At 48.3% G+C, this 21,091-nt stretch overlaps 3 protein-coding genes across 4 annotated transcripts; 2 read left to right on the forward strand and 1 right to left on the reverse strand.

The window, feature by feature from the left end:
* INO80B (INO80 complex subunit B) lies at nucleotides 1-11,001 on the forward strand. The gene is made up of 6 exons (XM_042932764.1): nucleotides 1-19; nucleotides 8,213-8,292; nucleotides 8,525-8,717; nucleotides 8,934-9,052; nucleotides 9,223-9,392; nucleotides 10,381-11,001. Exons 2-6 carry the CDS (start codon nucleotides 8,235-8,237, stop codon nucleotides 10,909-10,911), a joined length of 1,071 nt encoding a protein of 356 aa, XP_042788698.1. The 5' UTR covers nucleotides 1-19; nucleotides 8,213-8,234; the 3' UTR covers nucleotides 10,912-11,001.
* Nucleotides 11,002-11,096: 95 nt separating this feature from the next.
* On the forward strand, nucleotides 11,097-13,927 carry WBP1 (WW domain binding protein 1). Of its 2 annotated transcripts, XM_042932771.1 has the most exons (5): nucleotides 11,097-11,731; nucleotides 12,058-12,159; nucleotides 12,686-12,788; nucleotides 12,913-13,089; nucleotides 13,263-13,927. In XM_042932771.1, exons 1-5 carry the CDS (start codon nucleotides 11,663-11,665, stop codon nucleotides 13,715-13,717), a joined length of 906 nt encoding a protein of 301 aa, XP_042788705.1. In that variant the 5' UTR covers nucleotides 11,097-11,662; the 3' UTR covers nucleotides 13,718-13,927. The 2 variants fall into 2 exon arrangements, with proteins under 2 accessions (XP_042788705.1, XP_042788706.1); XM_042932772.1 differs by lacking the exon at nucleotides 12,058-12,159.
* Nucleotides 13,928-13,998: 71 nt separating this feature from the next.
* MOGS (mannosyl-oligosaccharide glucosidase) lies at nucleotides 13,999-21,068 on the reverse strand. Its single transcript, XM_042932760.1, has 5 exons — nucleotides 20,983-21,068; nucleotides 17,371-17,989; nucleotides 16,956-17,182; nucleotides 16,292-16,488; nucleotides 13,999-16,054 (listed from the first exon to the last, which is right to left on the reverse strand). The coding sequence occupies exons 2-5, from the start codon at nucleotides 17,711-17,713 to the stop codon at nucleotides 14,311-14,313; spliced, it is 2,511 nt and encodes an 836-aa protein (XP_042788694.1). The 5' UTR covers nucleotides 17,714-17,989; nucleotides 20,983-21,068; the 3' UTR covers nucleotides 13,999-14,310.
* Nucleotides 21,069-21,091: the final 23 nt, after the last annotated feature.

The following is a 21,091-nucleotide window of genomic DNA, read 5'->3' on the forward strand; positions in this document are numbered from 1 at the left end:
TCATAAGTGCGTTACGAGGGTGAGTTGATCATTGACCTCAATGTTGACTATTTTTCAGCTGCTTTGCTGGATGGGCAAGACAGGATTAACACTCTCAGTCTGTGCAGAAGAGGGGGCCCTCCTCACCCCACAGAGCCTAGTGAGAGAGAAAGAAATGGCAGAGTATTAGCTTGCTGACCACACTGATTAGTCTTTTGGGGATTCTAGAACTTACTGGAGAGAACTTGATAGATTAATAAAATTAAATAAATAAGTGAATAAATCTTGAGAGTAAATCTCCTTCATAGCAGATGGGCTGGAGTCGGAGAAATAGTAGCCTTTAACTTTAGAGAGGACAGAATTGCTGTGCTATGGCAAATTACTCAAATGTTTTTCTAGAAAACCTGACTTAAGATTACTTCAGCAAAAGGGGAAATTTATTGTCTTAAGGAACTAAAATATCCAGAGGCCAGGCTTTAGATGTGGCTTGACCCGGCATCCAGTGTCCCAAGGATCCTGCCTCTTCCCATCATCTACCTCTACTTTGCTCCACATTGGCTTCACCCTCCACAGCATGAGATTGTTTCCAAAAATTCTGGGTCTATAACTTTTCAGGCTTAAATTCAGGGAAAAAGACAGCATCTATTTCCTGAACATCCTACCCGTGTCTTGGATTCACTATGGGCCATCTGGGATCATTTGTCCAACCTCTGTAGCCAGAGGGGTCGACCGACCTGAACCAATCACTGTGGCTAAGGGGGGATTCTACACGCCAGTCAACCAGGCCTGGGTCAATTGCCCACTCCCAGAGACCAGTTGGAACCTATTGACCGAGGAAAGGAGGGAAGGGAGAGGTGGTTTCCCAAAGACTGTTTCAGTACTACCACCAGAAGGTGAGGGAATGGATGCTGGAGAGGAAAACAGCAAACAGCCTTGATATACAGTTACATGGAGAAGGGAATTCTTCTGGTCAGTAGGAAAGTCCGATCAAAAGATTTTATAAAATCCATGGCCTCTGAGATAAACCTCAAAGGGTGGGTGAAGAGAGGGAAGGGGAAAGGCTTTGGGTTTTTTGTTTTGTTTTTTTAGTGTTGTTATTTCATTTTTGTTTTTTTAGTAAACTCTACCCCCAATGTGGGGCTGAAACTCACGACCTCATGATTAAGAGTCACCATCATACGCTCTACTGACTGAACCAGCCAGGCACCCCAGAATTGTTTATTTCTTCAAATATCTATTGTCATTCTTTTTTTTTTAATTTTTAAATGTTTATTTATTTTTGAGAAACAGGGGAAGAGTGCCGGCAGGGGAGGCACAGAGAGAGAGGGAGACAGAGGATCGGAAGCAGGCTCTGCGCTGACAGCAGTGAGCCCAATGTGGGGCTTGAACTCATGAACAATGAGATCATAACCTGAGCTGAAGTCAGATGCTTAATAGACTGAGCCACCCAGGCGCCCCTGTATTGTCATTCTCCTTAACTGCAAGTTCCCCAGGGAGGAACAATCTGTCTTGTCAACTGCTTTATGCCCTGTGCCTGGCACAAAGGAAGTACTCTAAATCAACCATCATTGAAGTAAATGAATACAGGAAATGCCTCAAGTCAACATGCAGATTTGAGAGTACCTGACTGGGATGAGCCATGCTGTTGGACTAAAAGGGTTCATTTCAAACACTGGTTTTTGGTTTTTTTTTAGCAACAGAATGAAATCTTACCTGGAATATGTGAAATAGAAGCAAGCAGCTGCTGTGATGGAAGCAGGGCTGGAGCCTCAAGCACTGTCCTCTCCACAGGCCCTCAGCTGCCCTGTACCCCACCCCAGGGAGCTTGTGCTCTCCCTCTCTGGAAGGGTTTGAAAACCCCTGCAAGAGGTGGAGGAATGGAAGACGTCTGGAAAGGAAGTGGAGCTCACATCCTGCCTGAGAATCTGAATTCCATGTGACTGAAGATTTTATAAAAGGAGTGGGATAGCTAGAGTTGTATTTTAGAGATCATAATCCGGCAGCCTCTTTCATAAATCAGTTGGAGGAGGTTGTGACAGGTCAGGGAAGCCAGTTGACACTGTGCGTGAATAGGAGTGGAGAAACAAGGGCCAACAGTTTTGTGGATTGATTTATTTTTTAAATTAAATTCTTATTTGAAAACACACATACAGTTAGAAAAAAAAAACTAATGTACTCCTAATTTGACATTTAAAAATAATACAAAATATGGGGTGCCTGGATGTTCCAGTTGGTTAAGGGTCTGACTCTTGATCTCAGCTCAGGTCTTGATCTCATAGCCGTGAGTTGAAGCCCTGAATTAGGCTCCCCACTGGGTGTGAGGCCTACTTAAAAATAAAATAAAATAAAGTAAAATAGAATAGAATACAATAGAATAAAATATAAAATAAAAATAATATAAAGTAAAAAATAAATGAATAAAAGCATCTCAGCATCAGAGAAAAACATTGAGACATTTAGTGCCATGGCGTACTGAGGCCTCACACTAGCTCATAAGAGACAACTGCTAAATTGCCTAGAATTGTGCATTTCAGGTGTTAAACACAGCTTTGATTAAAAATTAAATCTAAAACCTCACAAATAAATTCTATTAAAGCAAAGGTGACAAATACTCAAAATTCATCACTTCCTCATTTCACTATTTTTCTATTATCTGTTGAGGTTATTTGTATCAATAATACACACACACACACACACACACACACACACACACAGTGGAAATGCTATGTCTCTTCCTAAATTCCTGTGTTCCATCATGTCACATTTGAAATTAGGCATGGTGAGAGTAGTTACACAACAGAAACAGGTGAACACCATAAATCAGGGCTGGTTTTTTTTCCTTTTCTCTCGGGGAGCTTTTGTTAAAAATTTACCAGTGTACTACTGGTTGGGTGCATAATCTTTCCAACTTTTTACTTTACTTATGTCTGTGTCTCTGTCTCTCCAACTATGAAGTAGATATCTGGAGAAGGGGTTGTCAGTCACCTGGTGTTCAAATCATCCTCCTATTTCTGCATGGTCCCCTACTGTGGACAATATTGGTAGGCTGAGGCTCTACCCTCATTATGGCATCTGGAGAAGGTTATTCATCCTCTCTCACACTTCTTCACAGCTCAGGGATAAGCGCTTGGCCTAAGCCAACCAACTGGAATGCTCCCAACTGGACTTTGAATCTTGAACAAGTGAAAACAAGACCCAGGGAGAGTTCATGATATAATCATTGCACCTGCAGCCCATGGGGAGCAGGTGGCTGTGCCAACAGGGAAATCCTCATCAGCAGGTTCCGGTGTCATTGGTGTAGCTCAGTGCCACCTCAGCCACATGTTCCTACTTCCTGGCCTCTCTTGGTTCCCACCCTTTTCAAAGGAAAGGACAAGATGAGCCCAAAACATTTTGTAGTGTTAGGAAGTAAAAAAGTGCTCAAAGAACGATGGAGACATGTCAAAAGGACCCTGAAATCATCTTAAAGAAATGCCCACTGACCAAACCTGGGACATGTTTCAGCATCAAAATGAATAATGAGGGGCGCCTGGGTGGCTCAGTCGGTTAAGTGGCCGACTTCGGCTCAGGTCATGATCTCGCAGTCTGTGAGTTCAAGCCCCACATCGGGCTCTGTGCTGACAGCTCAGAGCCTGGAGCCTGTTTCAAATTCTGTGTCTCCCTCTCTCTCTGACCCTCCCCCGTTCATGCTGTCTCTCCCTGTCTCAAAATAAATAAACGTTAAAAAAAATTGTTTAAAAAAATAAAAAATAATAAAAAAATAAAATCTTGATACTCTTAAAAAAAATGAATAATGATACTAATGGATTACAACCCACTGACTGAAACAGAAAATGATATAAATAATTCATATGTAAAGGAATGTAAGAAAAGAAAGCACCCCTTCACAGTAGCATGCTCACTAATAATACATGTAGATGCAATAATGGAAGTAGAAAGATTACGTTGGCAATTATTACAGTATTGTTGATTCATAGAGTATTTGTCAATGAATACTAAGCCTGGTAGATGGAGGTTTGATGGGGAACAGGATTATCAGAGTAGTTTCAAAGTATATCCCCAGAAAATAACTCATTAATTACAAAAGTGAACAATGGAGACTTTACAGTGGAGAACACTGACAGACACCACTGTCTGACCAGGTGATCAGACACTGTGACCAGGTGATCAAGGTTAGCGTCATCAATAGCGAGACAGGCTGATACCATGTGCCTCCTGATGCGATACACTGAGAAGAACACAGCACAGTCTTCTTTGTGTAGTATTCCGGCCAACAATTATGAATCGAGACATGAGGAAACACCAGACGCATCCAGGTTGAGGGGCATCCTAAGGAACCAAAGGCCTGTTCCCCCCTTTTTTAAAGATTTCATTTTGGGGGTGCCCGAGTGACTCAGTTGGTTAAGCATCTGACTCTTGGTTTTGGCTCAGGTCATGATCTCATGGTTTGTGGGTTCAACCCCTGCGTTAGCCTCCATACTGACAATGCCGGAGCCTCCTTGGGATTCTCTCTTTCCCTCCCCTACCTCTCTCTCTGCCCTTCCCCCACTTGCACATGCGTGCTCTCTCTTTCTCAAAAATAAATACACTTGTGGCACCTGGTGGCTCAGTTGGTTAAGCAACTAACTCTTGATTTTAGCTCAGGTCATGATCTTGTGGTTCATGAGTTTGAGCCCCACGGTGGTCTCCATGCTAATGGCACGGAGCATGCTTGGGATTTTCTCTCTCTGCCCCTCTCCTACTCTCTCTTTCTTAAAGTAAATAAATAAATAAGCATTTTTAAAAATTTTGTTTTTAAGTAATCTCTACACTCAATGTGGGGCTCAAATTTACAACCCTGAGGTCAAGAGTTGCATGCTCTACCAAATGAGCCTGAGCCAGTCAAGAGCCACCAAAGGTCTGTACTCTTTATCTATTTTTTATTTATTTAATGTTTATTTATTTTTGAGAGAGACAGAGTGCAAGCTGGGGAGGGGCAGAGAGAGGGAGACACAGAATCTGAAACAGGCTCCAGGCTCTGAGCTGTCAGCACAGAGCCTCACGTGGGGCTTGAACCCACGAACCATGAGATCATGACCTGAGCTGAAGTCGGAAGTTTACCTGACTGAGCCACCCAAGTGTCCCAGGTCTGTACTCTTTAAAATTGTCAAGGTCATGAAATATATGGAAAGAGTGCAGAAATGTTCCAGATTAAAGTAAATCAAAGAGATACAATAAGAAAATGTAATGCATGATTCCAGATTTGGATTCTGGGCTAGAAAGGAAAAGAAAACATTGGGCAGCTGGTCAAACTTGAATGCCCTCTGTGGATTGGATGGTTACGTTCTATCAATGTTAATTTCCTGATTGGGAGGGTTGCATAAAGGTTATAGAACAGAGTACTTGTTTGGTGATATATTTAAGGGGGAAATGGCATCATGTCTGCAACTTTGTCTGAGATCAGAAAACAAGTAATGATAATGAGGGGGAGGGGTAATGACAAATGTTAACAATTGCAGAATCTGATTTTAGGAAGTAAGAGAGTCCTTTGTACTCTTCCTGCAACTTTTCTGTATGTTTGCGATTATTACAAAATAAATTATATTTTTAAAATAAGGCCAAGAACTCTTTCAGAAGAACAAAGTTCTTCCTTTTAGCCTACAAACATGCTTAAATCTCTTCTGAACAAAGCAAAACCAAACCAAAACAAAATAACGAAGCTAGCAGCTACTTGCTGTTGCCACTGCTCCCTGCTGGGCATCAGGATGTTGAGGAAACACCACTGAGCCTGGTGTCAGGAAGCCTCTGTTGGAGGCTGGCTCAACACTCCCTAACTATGTGACTTTGACTAAATCATTTAACCTCTCTGAGCCTCAGTTTCTTCATGAGGTAACAATAGTAGCTCTTACAGAGCTGCCATGGAGATCAAGGGAGAGAAGGGATATGAAAGCAGGTTATAAACTATACTGTGTTTGACAAATACTAACTGTAGGTGGTCCCTCACTTTAACCCCTGGTGATACAGGACTATTGCCTTCACACCTGCTAGAATGCATCTCCTTCTAGGAGCTCAGCCTGCCCTCTGCAGGACTACACATAACTGATCACAGCCTTTGTCTGTTGAAGTATGACTTTCTTGCCCTCTTTTGACCTCTTCTTCTCAACTCTGCCTGGCCACTCTGCCTGCCTATCCAGGACAGGTGATCACTCAAATCTGTTCCTGGTCTTTTCCTCTTCATCTGCTTGTTCATTCTGGAATGTCTCATCTATTCCCATGCTTTTGGGGGCACCTCTGTTTCTATGCTGATGACACCCATACTCACACCTTTTGCACTGGCTTCTCCTGTCAGTATTCCATCTCTATCTGGGCATTCACTCAGGCATTTCAAATTCACCTTGGGCAACACTAACTGATTCTCATACTTTCTTCTCTTCCTATGTTCACTTTCTTATTTAAAACACTACGCTCCCTCTAAATACTTGGGCCAGAAATGCAGAAGTCAAGTATTGTTGTTGTCATTTGCTTATTGAATATCTACTATTTTCCAGGTACAAAGTACTTTGCATTCTTGATTCACTTTTTTTCCTTGAAAGAGCCCTCTAAAGTAAATCCTACTTCATTCCATCTTACAAAGCTGAAATCTAGGGTTCAGAAAGCTTAAATAACTTTTTAGTTCAAGATTATACAGCTAATAAATAGTGGAACTATTTTTTTTATAATAGGATAGTCTGACTCCAAAGTCCATTCTGTTAATCTTAATCATTATACATTGACTTCTTCCTGAATTCTCATATATAATTTCATTGATTCCTTTTAATTTTGTCACTGAAATGTCTCTTGAATCAGTTCTTTCTTTGTTCCCTGATGCTATCTAGTTCAGACACACATCTTGTACATACTTAAACATTTGTATATAGGTGGTACATTTTTCTATTTATAAATATGATATGTACTGGCTGTAAGAAAATTCATCACAGATCTAGGTAGTAGAAGTTCCCCAACCCCAACTTCTAAAGACAACCACAATTAAGGTGTAGTATGCATTCCTCATTTTTTTCTATGTATATAAAAGCATATTATAGTTTTTAAATGCAATCACATCATATTGAAACTCACCTTTCTTATTTCATATATCAGCACATACAGATCTACTTTGTTGTTCTTTTTAAAAACTATTTTTTATTAAAAAAAAATAATGTTTACTTATTTTTGAGAGGGGGGAGGAAGGGGCAGAGAGAGGGAGACAGAGGATCTGAAGCAGACTCTGCACTGACAGCAGAGAGCCTGATATGAGGCTCAAACTCATGAACCATACAATCATGACCTTAGTTAGCTGAAGTCTGTCGCTTAACCGACTGAGCCAGCCAGGCACCCCATGTTCTTCTTTTTTTATTAGGTAAAATAGACACATATTTTATACAAAGTTAAAAAGGCACAAAAGTGTATATTTTGAAAAATAAGTCTCCCTTCACCCTTGTTCCTCTTAGTCACCTATCAGAATTGATGTCACTAGTTTCTTGGGAGCATTCGGAGGCCTCATTCCTTTGAATAGCAGCATAGCTGTCCATTGTATGGATGTGCCAAGTCCATACACCAAATTACTTTGGTGTTTCGTTAGAGGGACACTTAGATCGTCTCCAGTGCTATTACCCATTAGGATCTAAATTCCATGTCAATGTTATCAGTTACTTATCACTCTTAACTTTTGTTGGCAATAAAGTGTTCCAGATTGTATAGGTGCACCATAATTCATTCATCATTTCTCTACTGATGAGAATGTAGGCTTAAATACAGTTTGCTCTGTTCCTAGGGTACCTGTCCTATTAAATACTTCTGCCATTTACCGGCAATATAGTTTCTTACGTATTCCTCCAGTGCGCTGTGAGCTCCTCAAAAGCAGGGGAAATTGTTCATGTTCATCTTTGTATCCTCATAGCCTAAGCCCCGAATTTGGTCCAGAGTACGCGCTTTCCACGTTTAGGTACAATAATAATTGCATCGCCCGCCCTGAGTTCTGGAACCGAGTGTGAGGAGGCGAAGCGAAGGCAAAGCCGTGCCCTTTTAAGCAGTCCCAGCCTCAGAGGTCCGGAACTTTCGTTAGAAGTTTCATTGTTTCTCAGGGAGGATTTTAGCCTCCGAGCGTGCCCCGCACAAGCATGGTTGTTACGCACCGGAAGTAGCTTGTTATTTTGCGGGAGTCAGTTCTTCCGCGGGGCGGAAAAGGCAATTAAGCATGTGTTCCTATCTTTTCCAGTCCCCTTTCCTTGCAGGACCCTATGAGCAAGCTGTGGCGGCGCGGGAGCACCTCTGGGGCTATGGAAGCCCCTGAACCGGGTAGGCGCGGGTCGGTGAAGCAAGTTAGGCGTTCTCAGAAAAGGAGTCCCTTTTTTTGCTCTTCCGAGCCTCCGGGGTACTTAGCCACAGGTGGGGAGGAGAAAGGCGGAGGTGTTGTTATGGTAACAGCGTGTACCGCGGGCAGAGTGGGCCCCTTCGGGGGTATTGGGTTCTTCAAGGCTTTCCCTGCCCGGCTGTTGTGGCCCACTGTTGACAGGCTTTCCTTACGCAGGGGAAGCACTGGAATTGAGTCTGGCGGGTGCCCACGGCCATGGAGTGCACAAGAAAAAGCACAAGAAGCACAAGAAAAAACACAAGAAGAAACACCATCAGGAAGAGGAGGCTGGGCCGACGCAGCCGTCACCTGCCAAGCCCCAGCTTAAACTCAAAATCAAGCTGGGTGGGCAGGTCCTGGGCACCAAGAGGTGAGGCCAAGAAAGCCAAGGTTTTACTTGAGGAACTTTAGGAGCAAGCAGAGGTAGAAGAAGCTCTCTGGGCTTTCCAATAGAAGAGAATGGACACTGATTTCAGGGCTGAGGTTAAGGTAGCGAGAACCCAAGAGGGTGCAGGGGAGGACTGGAAAAAGCTACCAAGCAGGAGGAGACAACTGCTCAGCTTACACAGTGGTTGCTTTTCTGCAGTGTTCCTACTTTCACTGTGATACCTGAAGGTCCTCGATCACCCTCTCCCCTTATGGTTGTGGACAATGAAGAGGAACCTATGGAAGGAGTCCCCCTTGAGCAGTACCGTGCCTGGCTGGGTGAGAAGGATCTGGAGGTGGGAAAACTGGGTTTCTCATTATACCTGATTAAAGGAGGAGGGTTGGTTCTGAGGATGGTGAGAATTTTGAGTGTCCCAGTATTAACTTGGCTAAATTAGGGTTCCCCATCTGAACAGTTTTACTTTTAGCTTTCCAACTTTGCTTTCCAGATGAAGACAGTAATCTATCCCCCTCCCCACTTCGGGACCTGTCGGGGGGCTTAGGGGGTCAAGAGGAAGAGGAGGAACAGAGGTGGCTGGATGCCCTGGAAAAGGGAGAGCTGGATGACAATGGAGATCTCAAGAAGGAGATCAACGAAAGGCTGCTCACTGCTCGACAGGTAAGTCAGTTCATTCTTTATTCACTTGGTAAACATATATTGAGAATTTCTCATGTCCCAAGAATGTTACTAGGCAGTGGGGATATCGATGGTGAAAAAAAGAAAAGGTTTCTGTTCTCATGGAGTGGTATTCGTGTGTGTGCGCGTGTGTGTGTGTGTTGGGGGGAGAGGGGTAAGTAAATAAATAATTTTGAAGAGCACGGTTTATAACAAAGATAGGGTGATGAAATAGAAAGTGGTGGAAAAGAAATGTTAGATAGTGTAGTCAGGGAAGACCTCTCTGAAGAAATTACATTTCCAATACCAGGGGAGCTTTTCAGGCAGAGACCAGCAGGTGCAAAGACCCTGAGAGTGGAACATGCCTAGTACTGGTCAAGGAGAAAAATAAGTGTGACTAAGCCATGAAAGTATTGTTTGCAGGAAAGTGATACATTTGATTTATATTTTGGTAGATTACTTTGGCTTCTTCGTGGAGGTAAGGAGTAGAAGCAACATCTGGCAGGAAGCTGTAGGAATCAGGTGAAAGATGGGGTGGTGGCTTGAACCAAGGCGAAATTGTGGAGAAGGAGGAAATCAGATAGATTCTGGATCTATTTTGGAAATAGACACCTGTTAGGAGTCAGGGAAGGGGTAGCAAAGGAGTCAAGGGTAACCCTGAGTTTTGGGCTTGAGCAGTTATCCAATTGATGCTCTCCACTGAGATGAAAAGATTTAAAACAGCAACAAAACAAAACAAAAACACCCTGGAGAGGTGGTAAACAAAGTTTGGGGCCAGGCAGGAAATACTACTAATGCTTTTCTTCTTGAGAGTCAAGGGTCGAAAGACGAAAGTCTGGGATCTGGGAGGAGGCAGTATTAAAAGGCACCTGGAGAGGTGCTCATTCCACTTCTTCTCTCAAGTCCAGCACTCCTCAAAGACCCTGCTGTCCCCTTCCTTCGTTTGTTCAGAACTCCTCTCTCTGACACCCCTCGGTCTGTCTCTCCCCAGCGAGCTCTGCTCCAGAAGGCGCGGAGTCAGCCTTCTCCGATGCTGCCACTGCCCGTGGCTGGGGGCTGCCCTGCCCCGGCACTCACCGAGGAGATGCTGCTGAAGCGCGAGGAGAGGGCGAGGAAGAGACGGCTGCAGGCGGCTCGGCGGGCGGAGGAGCACAAGAACCAGACTATTGAGCGCCTCACTAAGACTGCGGCGCCCAGCGGACGGGGAGGCCGAGGGGCAGCGAGGGGCGAGCGGCGGGGCGGGCGGGCCGTGGCCCCAGCCCCCATGGTGCGCTACAGCAGCGGGGCACAGGGTTCCACCCTTTCCTTCCCACCCGGCGTTCCCGCCCCCGCGCCAGTGTCTCAGCGGCCATCCCCATCTGGCCCTCCTCCTCGATGCTCTGTCCCGGGCTGCCCGCACCCGCGCCGTTACGCCTGCTCCCGCACGGGCCAGGCGCTCTGCAGCCTTCAGTGCTACCGTATCAACCTGCAGATGCGGCTTGGAGGGCCCGAGGGCCCCGGATCTCCCCTTTTGGCTACTTAAGGTCCTTACTTAACCCGGACTCTGCGCCCTCTCCCCTGCCCCCATTTTCATTATTTTCCCCACCCTATTAAATTTCATCCGGTGCCTCAACTTGTACAGAATTGGGGGAATGGGGTATGGGCAGGTCAATTCCCCGCACACACGATGCCCTCACGGGAGCTTGCATCAAGCCCCGGGAAACGATCACTAGGCTTAAAGAAGACTGACCGATCTGCCCCCCAAACTTGGGCGGACTTTTGGGACCCCCCCCACCCCCCCTCCGCCTCTTCCATCAGAGTTACCTGGCTTGGTCGGGCCTTCGGCGTCATCCCGAAAATAGCGCTCAAGCCAATCAGCATAAACTTTGCTTTTCTGGACGGCCGTTCATTGGTTGATAACGCAGAGCCCGTTCTGTTGTCCATATTGGCTATTGTCGCTGTCAGTCAGGGCCGTGGGTCGAACCTTACCCCACTCTTTGTCTGTGTGAGCTCTTGTTGTCTGGGAGAGTGGCAGAGGCACTGCTGTAGATTGGTCACTGGGAGAAACCTCTGGTCCGTTGCTATTGGCTCGCCCGCCGGCGGGCTTTGCTGATTGGTAGGACCGAGCAATCTGGGTTCTAGTTGGCAGCGCTCTCCCCGGATGGAAGCTCCGGCCGCGGAGTGATGGTGGCGGCAGAGAAGATGGGCCGGGCAGGGACCATGGCAGAGGTGGCAGGGGCGGGGCGCCTGGCAATAGAGGAGGCTGTGGTCTACAGGGGGCTGTAGGTGGAGGCATGGCTCAGGCCAGCAGCGGGAACGGCAGCGAGGAAGCCTGGGGGGCACTTCGGGTGCCGCAACAGCAGGTATCCCAACTGCTCCAAAAGCCTATCACGACAGCCATTTATTTCTTTTCCCTTTCCTTGTCCCTTCCTTTTGCGGGGTTGGGGAGGAACTCACGTAGCCAAAGGTACTGTGAAGTTCCTAAATATGTCCCTTCTACTCTTTGTCTAAACTTTGTAACGTAGATGCAGTTGACTTTGCCTGCAGCTTCTTAGACCCCATCCCATGGCTGCAGTGGAAGCTTGTAGTGGCTCTCCAGTGACCAGAGGCATAGTGAGGCCCAGGGAAGCTCCCTCTGTCTTGCAACAGTTATTTGTGATGTTTTTCTGTGTGCCTGTTGTCACAACAGAGTCGGGCAGCGTCTTCTCTTGAGGGACCAATTTGGAGAAGAGCTGGAACCCAGACTCACGCCCTGGATGCCATCGTTTATCATCCACAGCAGTCCCATCTGGTTGGGAGCATTGCTCTGGGTCTCATATGGCCCTTCCTATACCCTAGGAAGCCTGAGACCCAAGGGTGGAAAGACCCAGCTTGGGGGTGGGGAGGCAGGCCCCGGGAGGATAATGAAAGCATCTTAACATTGGAAATTACCTTAAACCCCTTACCTATTGTCTGAGACTTTGAGATGGCTCAGACTGCCCTCTGGCTTCTGCCCACTCTGTTAACAGAAAACACCCTGGGGAGCCAGCCTGAGTGTGAGAGGTCTCCTATATGCAGAACTGAAATTTGCCTCTTTGTATGTCCACACTGTGCATTTAGTTCTCTAGATAGATACTTGCTATTCCAAATGCCTTCACGTCGACAGCCCTTCTGACGTTTGAACACTCCTCTCTCCATCACTCTTCCCCTCCCCATAGGTCTCTCTGAGCTCAGCTTGGTTCACAGGGTGGGACTGTGTCCGTGCATGCAGCGGGGTGGGGGTGGACAGTGTCTGGGGCTGGAATCTCCCTTGGTTCTAAGTGCCTCCTTGCTCCCAGCTTCGAGAGCTGTGCCCAGGAGTGAACAACCAGCCCTACCTCTGTGAGAGTGGTCACTGCTGCGGGGAGACAGGCTGCTGCACCTACTACTATGAGCTCTGGTGTGAGTCTCCAAGGGGGCTATTCTCGGGTCCTTCTGCCCACCTGCCCTTGGGCCTCAAAATTCCAGTCTTCATGGACCTTTCTCTGCGTGGGAGGTATCTAAGACCCTCCCTCACCCCTTGCAGGGTTCTGGCTGCTCTGGACTGTCCTCATCCTCTTTAGCTGCTGTTGCGCCTTCCGTCATCGACGAGCTAAACTCCGGCTGCAGCAACAGCAGCGGCAGCGTGAGATCAACTTGTTGGCCTACCATGGGGCATGCCATGGGGCTGGCCCTGTCCCTTCCGGTTCACTGCTTGACCTTCGTGAGTGGCTTGAGGCTCTGGGCTCACTACCAGTGGCCCCTCCCAACCCAGAACCCTGAATCATCCCCACATTCCCTTTTCAGACATTTCAAAGCACACTTTACCTAATAGCAAAGATACTACTACTACCCCACTGCTGGTTGCCCCACCGACCATACCATTCTTTCCTGCAGGCCTTCTCAGCGCCTTCAAACCCCCTGCCTACGAGGATGTGGTTCACCGCCCTGGCACACCACCGCCTCCTTACACTGCAGCCTCAGGCTGCCCCTTGACTGCTTCCAGTGAACGTACCTGCTGCTCCTCTGCTTCTAGCTGCCCTACCCACAGCGAGGGAACAAATGTGGAAGGTGTTTCCTCCCACCAGAGTGCCCCCACTCATCAAGAGGATGAGCCTGGGGCAGGGGTGAGCCCCGCCCCCACGCCCCCATCCTGCCGTTATCGCCGCCTGACTGGTGACTCAGGTATTGAGCTCTGCCCTTGTCCTGACTCCAGTGAGGGCGAGCCAATCAAGGAAGCTAGGGCTAGTGCCACTCCACCAGATTTGGAGGACCCTTGTGTGTTGCCCCTTGATCCTGTACCCCAGGTCTCTCCTGTGGGACTAGCTTCCAGTGAAGGGGACATCCCATAATCAGTTTGGGGAGGGTGGGTGGATTACTTGCCCACCAGAAACAGCCCTGGCCCCAACTCCTCTGAGTTCTCCTTGGCCTTTCCCTGCCTCCTCGAATCTGCCTGAAAGGGGTGGAATCCTGAGGAGAGTGGCTGTGTTTGGGGGACTGTGCTAGCTCTACCCCCTAAAACATACACAGAAGCCTTGATCTCATTAAAGAGATGTGAACCAGCTGCTTGTGAATTTGGGTGGACTGGTGCTGAACTTCTGCATCGCACTTGACCTGACTGGATTTGAGGGGACAGGTAATAGCCACATTTCCCAACCTCCTCTGAAGTAAAGCAGGCAGCTCTAAGGTCTGGACTGAGCTAAGACCTCTTGGTGAGGCAAAATTGGCAAAAGCAATGGAGTTTGGCATGGTTTTCCAATTTATTTAGAAAAATAGACTCTGAATTCACATTCACCCCGGGGCTATGTGGGATGACAGTAAGGAGACACCTGAGATGAGCTGAGGAAAGTTTGAAGCGCTAGTATCTGAGGGCTGGGGGCAGAAGCTAGGGACCTGGTCCCTTTAGTCCAGAGTGGGGGTCTGGCTCCCCTCTCACCCTCCCCCTTCAGTAGTCTTCAGCCATGGCCAGTAGGACAAGGCTGGTCCAGCCTTGGAAAGGGCGGCAGCCCATACCCCTCCCATCCCGGTCACTATACTGCTCCCAAAGGAAACCTGTGGCCTGGTACTGCCGCCACACATTGCCTACCACATTGGCACGGAGCTCACTGTGGAGCTTGGCAGCCCGGGCCCGGTGGGGACCCTCCAGATGACCATAGTGGTAGAGAGCCCCTAAGGCTAGGTAGTTAACATTGAGCCACACAGCACCCCGCCAGTAGGGAGGATCATGCTCTGAATTGCGCTGGCCATAAAAGGGGCTGGAGGCTGCGAGGGAGCGCAAACCAAAGGGGCTCCAGAGATGGCGGCTGTCGGCTAGAACATCCAGCAGGGGCCCAAGGCGGGATGAATTGGGGTCCAGCAGCCGCAGCAGCATGGGAAAAAGACTGACGTAGCCCAAGGCATCCACATACTGTAAGCGAGGGTGGGGCCGGCCCACTACCCGCACCAGCCCCTGGGGGGGCCGAGGCTTCAGCTGCACTGCTTTTGTGTGGTTCCCAAAGTCTGCAAAGACTCCTAGCTCTGGGGCCCAGTGCAGCTCATCCAGGCTCTCCTCTGCCTCCAGTGAGGCAGCCAGTGGGCCCAGCTCTGCAGCTGCCTCAGCCTCTCCCAGCTGTTCTGCCAGCCGCACCAGCACACGGGCACCCAGTGCCACCCAGCACCGCAGGTCAAGGTGCCGCTCACTGGCTGAGGGGTGTGAAGCTCGGGGATAGTCATCCAGCCCTGAAGGCAGTGTCTTAGGGTTCAACAGGGTTGGCAAAGCAGGGTCCCGGCCCCGCCAGCGGTAAGATAGTGGCACTGGCCCTGCCTGGCTCTTGTAGAGCCAGGAGAACCAGGCATGCAGACGGGGGAAGGCCCTGCGGAGAAAGGCAAAGTCAGCAGGGTCACCACCCTCTAGCATGTGGGCTACAGGCAAAAGCAGGGTTGGGGGGTTGGCATGGGCTGCCCGTTGCACCAGGAATTCTGGGGGCACCCGGGCTCGGGCTTCATCTCCCAGTACCTGCTCTCGTCCAATCCAGCCATCAGCATTGAGCAGCCCCAACCAGTGGCCTAGGGCCTCCCGGGTAAGGCGGGGATCCCACCGCTGTATCACCAGCTGGTGAAAGCCCTCATCCCAGAGGAAACCTCGTGGGAAGAATGATCGGGAGGGCACTGCTGTGAAAAGAGGGACAGGTGGAAAGAGAGCTGGGTCCACCTTCTGCTCAGACCCCTCAACCCCCATGTCTGCCAACACCAGACCCTGTCCATAGAAGTAGCCAATTCCACCAAGGAGGCCACTGAGGGCAGCCTGACCCAAAACCTGCTCCTCAGAGCTCAGCCCCTTCTTCTTCAGCTGAAAGGTCTTCTCAAAGCGCTCTCTAAAGGCTTCAGCATGGCTCTCCAGGGCCTGGGTGAGCAGGCTGCCTGCCAACTGTGCCAGGGCTTGTCTTTCTCCTGCCCGGGCACTGCCCGATTCAAACACCAACTCCACAGAAAAGGGGACTTTCAGTGTCACCTGTTGTATCAAGAATTGCCCTTGTCCCTGTCCTTGCCCACTTGGGCCTCTGTCCTCCCACTTCAGAGATCCTGGCAAGCCGAGGTAGCGTTCAGGGGAAGCCCCTGGGGGCCGATGCTGAAACCAGCTTCTTAGGCGACTCTTCACCATCTCTGTTAGCAAGGGAAGTCCTGGGTTGGAGGACCAGAAGACATTGTAGCTTGAAGGGAAGAAGATAAATTGGAAATATTACTCAGGAGAAAATGGTGGGGATTATAAAGAAATAAGAGGTGATCAGGAGAGTCAAGATGGGAGGGTCTTGGCAATGCAGGGGACTTGGAGTCTGATGAGAAGGGAACTAACTGGTGGAAAGAAGGTAGAGTGGGGGAGATAGATATCAGGCTAAGTCAGCAACCATACCATCCCTACCATCACCCCACACTCTCTTGCCCGTTACCTGCTATACTTGGGGGCAGTATCCCCTGGATGGGTTGGTGGCATAAGTGTAAAGCGGAAGTCACCAAGTTCACTGGAGTGTCCACTGATGAACTTCAACTGCCCTTTGGCCCCAACCTCTGGTACTAGGACTTCCTTGCCATCTGTCACCACATAGAAGAACAGGGACACCAAAGGCAGGGCAGAGGTATCCGAGGCCTGTGTGACCAAGGAGGACAGAAAAACATAGCATTAGATTAGTAGTCTCTCCTGAAAATCCAGCCTTACTCAAAGGGACGCCATGCAGGAGCAACATGGTAAACATATATCTGCAGCGTTGAGGGTCAATGAGCGTAAGTACCTAGTGAGATGAGGTATAGAGATTTGCACAGGGTTCTCTGGGAAACAGTGTTTTTGTGTTGCCTACTATGCTAAGAACTCTACACATCATTTTCTTTTATTCCTACAATCCTATGAGTAAAGTGCTATTTGTATCTCCATTTTGCAGACACAGAAACCACAGATTATGGATAGTAAATAGAGATGGTCTATACAGGCAAGTGTTTAAGGTAGGCAGCCAGATTCAGAGCCCCTGCTGTTAACCTTCACAACATACTGAATTTGCTGGCAGCAAAGAAAGGGTGGAGGGAGTCTGGGCTGGGGGAAGGGTGTCCTGAGGCCCTGACCTGAGGCTCTACAGTCACTCTCCAGCTCCAGTCCCCTCCGTGCTGACCCCCAGGCCTCTTGACGAACTCAGTCGTGAGTCTTAGGGCCCCATCCTGGATGTGTTGCCGCCCGAAGGAGAGACCGTCGTGGAACTCCCAGCCATAGGGACCCACGCCGTCCCCCTGCTCACACGTGTGCCTGAGCTTAGGGGTCCCTGCGGTGGCGCCTTGCTGCGCCCACATCAGTCCTGGGGGTAGAATGGCCACGTAAGTCAAAGAGAGAGCAGGGGACCTGTCCCTCTGGGTCTCCGAGAACTTCACGATCATTCATCCTCATAACTCTTCTGAACCATCCCTCCCCACTGTTCTGGCGTGAAGCTGGGGCGCCCAGATTAAGAGTCCGCCTGCCTGCCCTCCCGCCCCGAGGCCCAGTTACCGGTGAGGAGCGGCTTCGGACTGCGAGTCTTCATGCCGAAGTAGACGTGAGGGCGGTAGGTGCCCCAGAAGAGGTCCGGGGCCACGGCGGGGCTGGAAGAGTCAGGAGGCAGTGCCGAGGGCGCGGAGTGCAGTGTGACCGCCCGCCGCACACGGTGCCACGCCAGCAGCCAGAATCCTGACAGGCCCAGGGCCAGAGACAGGACCACAACGCCCAGAGCCGCTCTCCCGACAGCGCCACGGGCCGCGCCGCCCCGTCGTGCGGGGCCGCCCCGAACCACTCTTTCAGCTATCCGCGCTCCTTCTGCCGGGGTTCCACGGCGCCGCCGCTCGCCCCGAGCCATCCTGGCACGGACGTCGGCGTCACAGTGCTCGGAGAGGCGGCAATGGAGCCCAGGTCCTGCCTTGCTTCCCTGGCTTCCGCGCTGCGCCCGGAGACCACAGACCTGTCACCCGCGCCTGCAGGTCCGCGCCTCTCGCTCCGTTTCCGTCTCCCGCCGGAAGTCCCGCCCCGCCACGTCAGATTAAGTCTCAAAGTCCGGAACCGCCGTCACCCGCGTGGCTTAGGGCTAGCTGTACCCCGGGTTAACGTTTCTTTGGCGTCCTTGCGGATTTCACAGCTAGTAGATACAAGTAATCTCACGTTGGCTTTTTTTGTTTTGTTTTTCAAATGACTATATATTAACAACCTGAGACACCACCCGAGTGGTTGACATTTAACCGCCTCCTAACCCGCCCCAGGCAGGTGGATGAAAACTGGCCTAGAAAATTCAAGTAACTTGGCCCCGGCCACAGAGCCAGGAAGTGGCTAGCGTAGAGCCGAAATGTATCTAAAACAGACTGGATCGTTTTGCCCACGCTCATGCCTTCTTTCCAACTTAAGTGGAGTGTGCTGGAGTGGACCCAAAAAGAAGCGTGAAATCTTTTTTTTTTTTTTTAATGTTTGTTTACTTTTGAGAGAGAGAGAGAGAGAGAGTGCGCGCGAGAGCATGAGAGACAAAGGGGCAGAGAGAGAGGGAGGCACAGAATCAGAAGCAGGTGTCAGGCTCTGAGCTGTCAGCACAGAGCTGGATGTGGGGCTTGAACTCCGGAACTGTGAGATCATGACCAGAGCCGAAGTGGGACACTTATCCAACTGAGGCATCCAGGGGCCCTGTTCCAGCAGTCTTCAAGCGACCTGTAACTTTAGACAAATCAGATATCCACTCAGTCCAGATTTCCTTATCTAGATGAACCCTAATAGGACCAGAATGGTGGTGCATGCATGTCGAGAATGCATTTCCCCCGCTTTTCTACAAACCAGGAAGTGAAGCAGCTTAGGAGAAGGATAGCTTATATTCAGGTCAGGAAAGGCTGTAGGAAGGAGGCAACATTTGCACCTTAGCATAAAAGGTGTTTTCATAGGGGCACCTGGGTAGCTCAGTCAGTTAAGCTCCTGACATCTGCTCAGGTCATGATCTCAGGGTTCCTGGGTTTGAGCCCTGCATCATGCTGTGCTGACAGCTCAGAGCTTGGAGCCTGCTTCCGATTCTATGTCTCTGTCTCTCTCTGACCCTCCCCTGCTCACACTCTGTCTCTCTCTCAAACACTAAAAAAACTTTTTGAAAGGTATTTTCATAAAGTGCAAGTCCCTATCATCCTTTAAAACACCCTACTCGACATCATTATGCTACTCTAGCTACTATCACACCTCCCATCCAAACTCATTATATAAAGCTAGTACTTTATGCTACATATATCCGCTTTCAATTTTGCTATAATATGGTATCTGGCCCTACCCTCCACTGGTAGACTTTTTGCTCTTTCAACAATCACCTTCTGACCAAACCTAATGGTCACTCATGTCTTTCTCTTCCTTGCTACCATTGCATCTAATTCACATGTCTACTGTAGCACTTATTACATACCTGGGTTTCATTATTCATCTTTGTATCCCAGTACTAATCACAGTTACAGTACTAATTGCACACCGTAGATGGTAAATATTTGTAAACTCGACAAATGTTAATTGCACACTATGTATCAGGCACTATGCAAAGTGCTGGGGACACAGAAAAAACAGCCCCAACCTCAAGTTCACAGTGCCAGCATTCAATCTATGTTTACAACAATGTCTGAACCATGCCCATTTTTACAGATGAGGAGAGAGGTAAAGTCTGGCCAGACAGAAGAGCCAGCTAGCCACTGAGCTGGGGAACTCAAATCTAGGCTGTCAGTATCCTTTTGGCTATAGCATAAGGCCTCTTAGATAACACATATGCTCCGGGTAATGTTTTAGGCACTTACAATAGCAACTCATTTAATCCTCTCAACAGTCCTAGAAGATAGGTACTACTATCCCAATTTTACTAATGAGGAAACAGGCACTGAGAGACTAAGTAATTTTTCCACAGTCACAGAACTACTTAGGGGCAAAGCTAAGATTTCAACCTTAGGAATTCTGGCTCTTTACTACATCATACTGCCTCCTGGTAGGTTTTTGGTTTGGTTTTTGGTAGTTTCTTTTTTAAAAGGGGAGGGGAAAAAAACAGCCCTTGAAAAGAGCACCCTTTCAAGCAGAGAAGCAGTGTAGTAATGCTATAGCAAAGTCATGGAAAATGTATTTGGCAAAGTACACAGCAGCCAGTGTCTAGAGATCCTTGATTGTCTAAGGATTCTGAAGTTCTCTAAACCAGTAGCCATCAACCATCTTTTCCTACAACCCGTGATAAGAAACAATTCTATTCTGCAACCAAGTACCTGCAGATACGCACACATAAACATACTTCATGTTTTATATATATATTCATGATTATGCTGAAAACTTAAATTTCTTAAAAGAGTACTTCCCATTCTCCATGCCATGCACTCTGATACTTTTTATTCTATTTTACTTTGTTTTTGAAAGGCTGATTTAACCCTCTAAATCGATTTCATGATCCATACTAATGAGTTGGTAACCCAGTATGAAAAACGCATTGGGCATAGTGTGAAACAAGTAGTGAGACATAAAAACAGTGATGTGCTTTGAAAGATAAAAGTAAGCAGCAGCAAAAATGGTCAGAAAAAATGGAGATTGGGTGGGAGAATACAATGATACAGGAAAGTGAATGGGAACGGAGAAAACATTTCAGAAGCTTTTGTTTAAAAAAGAATATTTTGAATTTACTAACTGGATATGCAGGGAAAGAGAGAGGGCAGAAGCAGAGATAATGCTGCGGTTTCCAGCCCAGGTGGCTGAGAAGATGAAGCAGATGAAGGAATGGAGAAGTCAGGGGGAGAGGCAAGTATACGTATATGTAAGATTATCAATTCTATTTTGGACACAGAGTTTGGTGGGGTTTGGAGGAAATCGGTAGTAGGTAACCTGACCATAGCACAGTCGTTGAGATTAGAGCCAAACAGAAATGTAGGATTTAACCCCAGAGTTCAAGTTATGACAGGATGAAATGCTCAGACATACAGAAGAAAATGAAGGATGAGAGTACAATTTTATGGTTGAAAGAAAAAAAAAAACCCATGAGGAAGAGAACTTCCACAAGGGAGTGAATTAAAAGTGGCAGATGCTACTGAGATGGAACTATGAGGACCGAGAAAAACAGCACTGGATTTGGCTAATAAGAGCAAGAGGTACCTTGAGTGAGTGGTGGGAAAAGCCATATTCAAAAGGGTTAAGCAGGGAGTGATGATAAGAAAATGAAATAAATTCAAGTTTGTGCAGATCCCTCTCCAATCATGTCTCG

This window comes from Panthera leo, chromosome A3, assembly GCF_018350215.1.
Source record: "Panthera leo isolate Ple1 chromosome A3, P.leo_Ple1_pat1.1, whole genome shotgun sequence".
NCBI lineage: Eukaryota > Metazoa > Chordata > Mammalia > Carnivora > Felidae > Panthera > Panthera leo.

What these genes read in the sequence shown, in the direction of transcription:
- INO80B (XM_042932764.1), top strand. Translation starts at nt 8,235, where the DNA reads ATGAGCAAGCTGTGGCGGCGCGGGAGCACCTCTGGGGCTATGGAAGCC. An exon ending in TATGGAAGCCCCTGAACCGG is followed by an intron (nt 8,293 to 8,524) that starts GTAGGCGCGGGT and finishes TTCCTTACGCAG; the next exon opens with GGGAAGCACTGGAATTGAGT. An exon ending in GCAGTACCGTGCCTGGCTGG is followed by an intron (nt 9,053 to 9,222) that starts GTGAGAAGGATC and finishes TTTGCTTTCCAG; the next exon opens with ATGAAGACAGTAATCTATCC.
- WBP1 (XM_042932771.1), top strand. Translation starts at nt 11,663, where the DNA reads ATGGCTCAGGCCAGCAGCGGGAACGGCAGCGAGGAAGCCTGGGGGGCA. An exon ending in TTCGGGTGCCGCAACAGCAG is followed by an intron (nt 11,732 to 12,057) that starts GTATCCCAACTG and finishes TTGTCACAACAG; the next exon opens with AGTCGGGCAGCGTCTTCTCT. An exon ending in ATCCACAGCAGTCCCATCTG is followed by an intron (nt 12,160 to 12,685) that starts GTTGGGAGCATT and finishes CCTTGCTCCCAG; the next exon opens with CTTCGAGAGCTGTGCCCAGG.
- MOGS (XM_042932760.1), bottom strand. Translation starts at nt 17,713, where the DNA reads ATGGCTCGGGGCGAGCGGCGGCGCCGTGGAACCCCGGCAGAAGGAGCG. An exon ending in GAGTGACTGTAGAGCCTCAG is followed by an intron (nt 16,489 to 16,955) that starts GTCAGGGCCTCA and finishes TTGGTCACACAG; the next exon opens with GCCTCGGATACCTCTGCCCT. An exon ending in ACTGCCCCCAAGTATAGCAG is followed by an intron (nt 16,055 to 16,291) that starts GTAACGGGCAAG and finishes CTTCCCTTCAAG; the next exon opens with CTACAATGTCTTCTGGTCCT.